The sequence below is a fragment of the Dromaius novaehollandiae genome, chromosome 4, assembly GCF_036370855.1.
Source record: "Dromaius novaehollandiae isolate bDroNov1 chromosome 4, bDroNov1.hap1, whole genome shotgun sequence".
NCBI classification, from domain to species: domain Eukaryota; kingdom Metazoa; phylum Chordata; class Aves; order Casuariiformes; family Dromaiidae; genus Dromaius; species Dromaius novaehollandiae.
In genome coordinates this window covers 7,037,119-7,045,291 of record NC_088101.1, presented here as the reverse complement: position 1 = coordinate 7,045,291, position 8,173 = coordinate 7,037,119, and the positions used below count along the sequence as shown (strand labels likewise).

At 68.2% G+C, this 8,173-nt stretch overlaps 2 protein-coding genes and 1 long non-coding RNA gene across 3 annotated transcripts; 1 reads left to right on the top strand and 2 right to left on the bottom strand.

Moving 5' to 3' along the window:
- Positions 1–791: 791 nt before the first annotated feature.
- LOC135328367 (uncharacterized) lies at positions 792–1,268 on the bottom strand. The gene is made up of 3 exons (XR_010389199.1): positions 1,228–1,268; positions 958–1,060; positions 792–815 (listed from the first exon to the last, which is right to left on the bottom strand). It is a non-coding gene; the product is annotated as an uncharacterized LOC135328367 (long non-coding RNA).
- A 936-nt stretch (positions 1,269–2,204) lies between these two features.
- Positions 2,205–4,247, bottom strand: LOC135328271 (maestro heat-like repeat-containing protein family member 2B). The gene is made up of 6 exons (XM_064511203.1): positions 4,108–4,247; positions 3,696–3,858; positions 3,234–3,400; positions 2,798–2,935; positions 2,513–2,624; positions 2,205–2,414 (listed from the first exon to the last, which is right to left on the bottom strand). The coding sequence occupies exons 2-6, from the start codon at positions 3,852–3,854 to the stop codon at positions 2,205–2,207; spliced, it is 786 nt and encodes a 261-aa protein (XP_064367273.1). The 5' UTR covers positions 3,855–3,858; positions 4,108–4,247.
- Positions 4,248–5,671: 1,424 nt separating this feature from the next.
- LOC135328269 (maestro heat-like repeat-containing protein family member 2B) lies at positions 5,672–8,160 on the top strand. The gene is made up of 8 exons (XM_064511197.1): positions 5,672–5,864; positions 6,193–6,312; positions 6,500–6,595; positions 6,760–6,909; positions 7,284–7,406; positions 7,766–7,836; positions 8,021–8,087; positions 8,125–8,160. Exons 3-8 carry the CDS (start codon positions 6,503–6,505, stop codon positions 8,158–8,160), a joined length of 540 nt encoding a protein of 179 aa, XP_064367267.1. The 5' UTR covers positions 5,672–5,864; positions 6,193–6,312; positions 6,500–6,502.
- The last annotated feature ends 13 nt before the right edge of the window (positions 8,161–8,173 follow it).

Sequence of the window (8,173 nt, the reverse complement as noted above, 5' to 3'; positions counted from 1 at the left end):
TCCGCAGTATCCCCAAGCACCTCCCAGTGCCCCCAGGGCCCCAGGCTGCTCCCTCTGCCCCCATCGCCCCAAGCACCTCCCAGTATCCCCAGGCCCCCCAGTGTCCCATATGCCCCCAGGCACCTCCCAGTGCCCCTCAGTGTCCCGAGTGGCCCCACTGTCCCCACTTGCCCCTCGGTCCCTCTACTCCCCCTGGGGCCCCTCTCATCCCCAGTCCCACCCCATAGGCCCTACTCACCCCAGAGCTCCCAGTGCCCCAGGCTGCTCCCACTGCCCCCATCACCCCCAGGCCCCCCCTCACCCCGCTCTCTCCACTCCCCTGTGTCCCCAGGCAGCGCCACACTGCACCAAGGCCACATCTGGGGGGTGGCAGGGCCGGGGCCGGCGCAAGACCCCCCACAGAGCCCCACACGGCTGCCACTTTCCCTGCGAGGACGCAGCTTTATTGATCTCCTGCCCCGAGCAGCTGGGGGCCCCCGGCGTGGGGCACTGCGGCTGCTGCCCGCCACGCGCGGAGGGCCTCGATGGACCGCCACCTCCACCAAGCTGCAACGACACCGATGCCGCGGAGAGGCACCGTGGGCGCCTGGCCGTGATACCACCAGCGCCCCATGGCTCCTGGCCAGGGCGGCTTCCCCGGCAGCACCCTGGGGCCGTGCGAGCCCCACGCACCCCCAGCTGTTGGCATCCGCGGGGCCTCCGGACACCGCCTTGGCCCATGGGGCAGCAGTGCAGCCACCAGCACCTACCTCCCGACAGGAACGCCAGGTCCTGCTGCTGCAGCCACGCGGTCGGCGCTGTGTCCAGGAGGAGGCCTGGCATGAGGATGCCACTGTCAGGACATGGCCACGGCCATCGCCATGGCCCCAACCCCACCTCGACCTCAACCTCGACCCCTGACCCCGACCCGACCCAATGCAGCCGCGAGCAGTGCCAGAACCCAGCGCTGCCTCTCACCCAGGACGTGGACGGCTGCCGCCTGCGGCGCCACGCAGCTCCCCATGCAGCAGCTCCGGGCTGTGCTCCAGAGCCTCTCCAGCAGCGTGGGGCAGTCTTGGGCCTGGGGCAACGTAGGGGCGCAGGAGCTCGTCGCTGGCTCCAAGCACCCCTCTGTCCCCCCTCCATCCTCCCTCCACCCACGGCCCAGGCCCACGTGGCCCCCCGGCGCGAGAGCCACAGGGCGGGCGGCCGGCGCAGGGACACGACCCCAGCGCAGCGCTCGCTCACCAGGTGCCTGCAGATCTCATCCTGCAGCTCAGCCGCGCTCAGCCCGATGCTTGCGGCGATGCGCTGCCGCACCCTCTTCGACCCCAGAAACGGGGCACACAGGTGCAGGGAGACCTTGCACGCCTGGAAAAGAGCACCGGGCCTGGTCACGGGGATGCTGCGCGCCTGCCCCAGAGCTGAGCGAGGAACCTCGCCGCCGCAGCAGCACCAGCCAAGGCCTGCGGACACGTTGGCAACACGCGCCGGCCAGAGCAGCCCAAGGGCTCTTACGTTGCAGACGGCCGGGGCCGGGTCCCCGAGGTGCAGCACCAGGCTGGGAAATGCCGCCTCCACCTCTCTGCTGAAAAATGACCTCCTCCGAGAGGCGGAGGAGGCCAGGGCGCCATAGAGGACGAAGGCCGAGCGGCGCAGCACCTCTTCCTCCTGCAATGAGAAAGGCCGTTGGGCAGAGGCTGCGAGCGAGGGCGCCGTGCACGAGCCACTTGGCCCCAGCGGGGTGCTGCCCGCGGGGGACGGCGGCCCCGCGACGACTCCCGCCTGCCGACAGGAGAACGAGCGACTCCACTCACCGCCCCCCAGAACGCCCGGCTGGCCCTGGAGATCTCTTCAAAGGCAGAGCCCACGGCCCTCGCCTCCAGCAGCCCCAGCACCTTCGCCAGCACCAGCAGGCTCTCGGCAGCCAGCTCTGTGCTGGCCGCGTCCTCCAGGCCTCTGAGCAGCACCGACACCACGGCCGCCCCGTGCCTCCGCAGCTGCAGAGCGACAGGCGCATGAACTGCTCACTGCTCCCACCTCTCACCGCTGCTCTCCGCTGCGGCGCCAAGGACGGCACTTGCCGGAGCAAGCCCGGAGCAGACCCCAGCCCCAGGAGCCCCAGCCGGCACCCCTTGTCCCCTTTGCCACCCTGATGATGCCAGAGCGAGGAGCGCGGCCTCAGCACGGCCCCACGCCTGCCTCTGCTCCTCTCTCCGGGCTCCTCAAGCCCCCCGGGCAGCTCTCCACTCCGGGCTGCGCTCAGAGCCCAGGAAAGGCCGCCTCACCTTCGCGGGTGCTCCGCTGGGCGCGTTGCCCAGACCTCTCACGGCCATCTGCCGCACGGTGCTGACGGGGTCGCGCGCTCTCTCCCCCAAGGCCTCTAGGAGCGGCTTCAGCAGCTTCCTCTCCTGCACTAGCTTGTCCTTCATCAGCTGCAATCAAGTCACGTGGCCGCTAGCATCGGCCGCGATTCGCGCCGGGCGAGACGCAGGAACCCCTCCGAGCCCCCCCTGCTCTGCTGCTGCCTCACCTCGGCAAAGCAAGCTGTGGCCGTGAGCCGCAGGTTGGCAGAGGGCGAATCCAGCCAGGGGAAGAGGCTCTGCAGCAGGCGCTGTGGGACGAGCTCTGCGCGGAGCAGCACGCTGCGCACAGAGCACGAGCAGGCTCGTGACACGCAGTCACGCGGGACGGCCGCAGGCCGCGACTCCCACCTTCTCCCGCTCCCACGCAGACACCGCTCTGCACCTCAGCAGAGCTCCCAAGTGCGCAGGAAGCTCCCAGCAGCCCTTTCCCCGGGCGCATCCCGGGCTCTCACCTCGCCAGGAGACACACGCCGGTGCTGTGAGCCCGGGGCTCTGCCAGGGACGCCCACGCTCCCTGCTCCCGGAGCAGCCGCAGCCACCGATTGTCCAGGCACCTCGCCAGCACCAGCTCCAATGCCGCCACAAAAAGGCTGGTGAAAAAACCCAAAGAAAGCTCCAGGCACAGCAGTTTGGGGGAAGATTTCTCTTCAGCAGAGCCCCGCAACGGCCCCCGGCCGCAACACAGAGTTTATGGGCAGGAACGACCGTGCTGCGGCCAAATCCCCAGGCGCGCTGCCCTGCAGCGACCAGTCCCACCACCTCACGGAGGCAGCCCAGTGCCAGCGGGACAATTGGGTGCTCCTGCAAGGCCATGGACTGCACGACCAAAGACCTGGGGCACAGGCCAGCCCTGCCCCTGCCCCTACTCCTGCCACTGCCGCTCCTCACCTGCCCGGCATGTCAGCGCTCTCCAGGTCCCCAACGGACGGTGCCAGCTCCTCCCCCAGCGTCTCGCTGACCTGCCTCAGAAGGCCGGGAAGCAGGTAGGGAAGCAGGCGCTGGACCAGTGTCTTCCTCTGCAGCACTGACACCACCTCGCAGAGGGCGTGGGTGATCTGCAGAGAAATCCAACCAAGAGCCACCTGGTAAAACAAGGGCTTTTCCCACCAGCCACGGCCCCTGCCAGCCAGGGAGCTTTCACTGTCTCCAATTCTCACTGCAGCGACAGCCTTGCGGCCCAGCAGCAGCAAACTGTCCCGGCTCCCCACACTGCTAACGCTGTCGCCACCCCGGCACAGCACCCCGCGAGGCTCCACGGGCACTCGCAAAGGGCACAAAACTCCCTTGTGCAGAAGCACGAGCTGGAAAGCAGACGTGGAGTGGCACTAATGCCTGGGCCGCTGACCGTACCGTGCGAGGCTCCAGGGCAGCCTGGCTGCTGCCCAGCTCCCGAGTGCAGCACTCGCTCCTGTGGCTGCTCTTTCCCGCTGCCCTTAACTTTTCAGTTAAGCACACCAGGATTTGGCACCCCAGGACGCTTCTCCCCAGGCTCCTCCACACCTCCACCATGTCGCTGCAAGGGAACAGATGCTTGCCCGTAAGCCCGCATCCCCGGGTACCTGCGGCACCCTCACGAGAGGCCAAACGCTCCCCTCGTCTGCATCGGGGATGGCGATGCCCAGGTCCGGACAGGGAAACGAGCCCGTGATCCTGCAGCGCTCGCCTTTCCTGGGGAAAAACCACCTGCTTCCGACCGGGACCCCCCACGCAGGCACACCCCACGGCTGGGTCTGGCGGCAGAGGGAAGGGCGAGTGCACAGACCTGTCTGTGGGCAGGCACGCCTGGAGGAGGCTGTCGAGCACCGGCTGTGGGTGAGAGTGGGCCAGGAGGAACACGGCCCGCAGCACAAAGCACCTGCGAGCGCTCTGCCGGGTGCTCCGCAGGCAGGTGTAAAGGAGGTGCACGAGCCTGGGCACCTGAAAGGAGGAAGGCGACAAAGAATGGCTCGGCACGTCCTTTCCCCGTCTGTCTTCGGGGCCAACAGCCAACAACAGAGAGCAGCCAAAGGTGAATGCAAAAAACGCCTCTCTCACCTCCTCCTGGAATATTTGCTCTCCGCAATCCCCCAGGAAGGTGAGCGTCCACCGCTCAGCGGCCCACGCGCACACGGGCCTGGTGCACAGCAGGCTCTCCACAATGCTGCTCATGAAGCCTGAGGCCTGGCCTCGGGGGAAATATTTGCAAACGAGCTGGGGAGAAATCAGAAACACAAGCGACCACCTCACAGGCTGCTCAGATGCAAAACTCACGTCCTGACAGCAGCACCCACACACACACACACACGCACACACACGCACACACACACATACATATTGTGGCCCCCACTCTGCACTCCAGGGGCCAGTTACCTTCGCGATGTTGGTGGAGGTGGCCAGCAGAGACTCAGAGGTGACGGCACTGAGCCTCTCACGCAGGCGCCCGATCTCGTTGGTCCAGGGCGCCACGTCTGTGTTCTCGGCTGCAGCCAGGAGAAAAAGGAGTCATGTTCGCGGGGAACCAACCTCCGGCCACGCGGGTGGATAAGGGAGGACCCAAGGGAGGGTGGCGAAGGCCACGTCAAGCCAGGGCCCCCCAACGTAGCGCAGTGGGTTTGCCAGCCAGGCGAGGGTCCGGCCGCAGACAGGGACGGTCCCTGGCACTGGGGACACCATCCTGCCCTCAGCAGCGGGGACAGCTCTGCCCGCTCTCCTCACCTCCTGTTCGGAGCTGAGGGCATTTTGCTGCCCCCTCCACCCCCCAGCCTCTCCCTCCCACCAGCACTTTACCTGCCAGGTGCTGCAGCAGCAGGGGGATGTCTGCGGCCCACTTCACCCCCACGGCTCCGTGGATCGTGCCGGGGAGCGCCTGCAGCAGCTGCAGGGCCGCGGCTCCACGGCCACCGCCCGCGTGTGGAGCCACTGCCGCCACCACCTAGGCCAGGGCAGGAGAGAGATGGGCTCGCTCCTGCCCCAGGAGCTGTGGCTACCCTGCAGGCAGGCAGGTCAGCACTGCCCCGGCTCGCAGCAGGCAGCCAGTGGCTTTGCCCAGGGACTGCCGTGCCACAGGAGGAGCAGGAGCCCCTGACAGGCACCCTGCGACACGCTCCTGCCTCCTCCCGGGGCACCCGGCACCGGCCTCAGCACCGTCTCTCCTGCCCTCTGCCCTTGCCCCAGCCACAAAAGTTCTTTCCCCGGGGCCCCGCTACTCACCAGCAGGCGAGCCAGCAGGGCCTGGGGAGCTGGCAGAGCGGCTGTGGGCAGAAAGAAAGGCTGCGTGAGACGCCCAGCCCCACCGGGCCCTGCCCGCCCCATGTCCCAAGCCCTCACGCGGGGCTGAAGGGGACCCCGGCCGCGCCGCCTCCGCACAGTCCCTGCCGGGCTCCCGCGCTGAACAGCCGCCGCTGAAGGCAGCCCCAGCACGGCAGGAACCAGCCCCTGCAAACCTCTCTGGAGCTCATTGCAAGCGAGGCCTGGACCGTGGGCCTGAGCCAGGAGCTGAGCCGGCAGCTGGGCAGCTCTCCCCGCCTGTCCTGGGAGAAGGTTTGTTCCCTGCGTGGCGTGGCTGTGGCTCGTGCGCCCCGAGGGCTGCGGCGGCAGAGCCCGGGGACACTCAGGCCGGGGCGAGGGCTGGCGGTGGTGCTCTGCCGCGCGGGCTGGTTTCCCTGCTGCCTGCTCTCTTTCCCCACGAAGGGGCTCGCACTCCCCTCTGTGCTGAGCTGGCGGCGGGGCCGGGCTGGCCGCCGGCTGCTGTGGGGCCGGTGCCGCAGGCGCCTCGGCAGGTCCTGGCACAGTGTGGCCAGTGTGGCCTGGCCCTCTCTGGCCAGGCCGGGCTGTCACCACAGGCGGGGCTCGGCCTCTTCTCTTGCAGCGGTTCCTGTACAAGGCTCTCGGCACGGCCCTGGCAGCTTGTGGGTGTCTCCACCACGTGCAGGAGCAGACCTTGGAGCACCTGAAAGCAGCCAACTTCCTGGAGCTGTGGCAGGCGCAGGTGAGGTTTCCTCGTGTCGTCCTGCTTTCCCGCGTGTCCCCTGCATGTCCCTGGGACAGAGGGGCTCTGCGTGCCCTGCTGCAGCCCTTGCTGCTGTTCTGTTTGCGGCCGTTTCCCTGGGGAAAGCGGAGTCAGCCAGGGCTGGGCGTTGGGGCTGGAGCGACTCCCCGTTTCTGCTGTGCTGCAGGGCATGGTTTCAGTTGTGTCCCGCTGTGCCGAGAGCCACTTCCAGCTGGCCTTGTCCTTGGTGAAGGAGTTCACGGGGACTTTGAAACGCAAGAAGGTAAAGGGCCCGGGGTGTTGTTGCGGGGAGCTGCCGGGAGGTGCGTGGGGAGCTGAGCCGCCGGTCGGGTGCGGGGCAGCTCTCGCCTCGGGAGCGCGCGGGGTCCCGGGCACAGCAGGGCCACGGGCTGACGTCTCGGTGCTTCTCCGTCGACCCCCCGGCAGAGCAAGGCAAGAAGGACCCGCGCTACTCGCGCTGCGCTGCTGGTGATGTACGGCCGGATGGCGCTGCGCGCCCCCAGGGAGCAGCTGCTCGCCCGTGTCGAGAGAGACGTGGTGGCGAATGTCCTGCAGCTCTACCGAGAGGGCTGCCAGGTGGGTGCTCGGGGCGCGGGGCAGAGCCGGCCGGGTGCCGCCAGCTCCGGCCTCTCCTGGGCCTTGCCACGCGCACCTCTCCCGTCACAGCCAGCACCAGTGCTGCTCGCCCTGCTGCCGTGGGCCAGGGTCTGCGGGGTCTTTCCAGCTGGCAGCTGGGCAGCTGCTCCCCTCCCCGTGGGAGGCTCCTTCCCAGGAGGGGAGAGAGGTTTCCTTGGTGGGGCGCAGGTGCTGAGCTGGGTTCCACGGGGCTCCCGGAGGGCACAGTGTTGTCCCTGTGCTGTGCTTGGAGGCGGATCCCCCCCAGCCCAGCTGCTCTTTCAGCCCTGGGGCCTTGGAAGAGTTCCAAGTGTGTTTTTCTCCCCTGGGATCAGGATGCGCAGCTGAAGCTCTCCCTGGTGCAGAGCGTCACTGAGATCAGCCTTGCCATCCAGGCTGCAGGCGCCGGCCCCAGGTTTGAGCTCTGCTGCAAGCGGGAGCTGCTGCAGACCCTGCTGGTGAGTGCCCAGAGCCGGGGACGTTGCGCAGGGGAGCTTTGGGCTCTGCCGTGGGGCAGGTTTGTGCAGAGCCCGATGGTCTCCTGGGGCAGTGCGTGAGCTCCTGAGGGCCCTGAGCCGCATCCCCAGCCGGCGGGGCGCGTGGGTGCTGCTGCTCGGGGCCGTGGCAGGGGACTGTGGTGTGTCCGGGCGGCAGGGAGCTGCCACGTCATCCTGCGGGGCCTTGGTGGGAGCCATGGGGGTGGTGGAGCCGGTGCCTGCGGGGTCTGGCAGCAGAGCCCCTGGCCGGGGTGGGTGGGAAGGCTCTGCGGCACCCCTGCCCGCTGCCCACCTTGCGTGTGCCTGCCTGTGACTTGCAGGAGGTGATTCAGGAAGAGCCCCAGGAGTCCCCGGTGCACCCCCGGGCCCTCGTGGCCATGCAGCAGTTGAGGTAGGGTCTGTCCCTGGGGCTGTGGGAGTCACTGCATGTCCCAGCGCAGCTGGCTGGTCTGGCTGGGGCTGCGGGTGCTGGATTTGGGGCTGTCGATGGGGCCAAAGGCAGTCGTCCTCTGACTCGGCCTGGAGAGTGCTAGTAAGCGGCCTCTCTGTCTTCTGTGCCTTTTTTCTGCTGGCAGCAAGCTGAAGCCCCGTCTGAGCAGGGAGGAAAACCGCCACCTCCTGGCTCAGTGCTGCCAGGGCATCGTGTGCCTTCGTCGCCCGGAGCAGATGGACACGAGAGGGCAGACGGCGGTGGCTGCTTCATGCCCACCGGTAGGCACTGGCCCTTC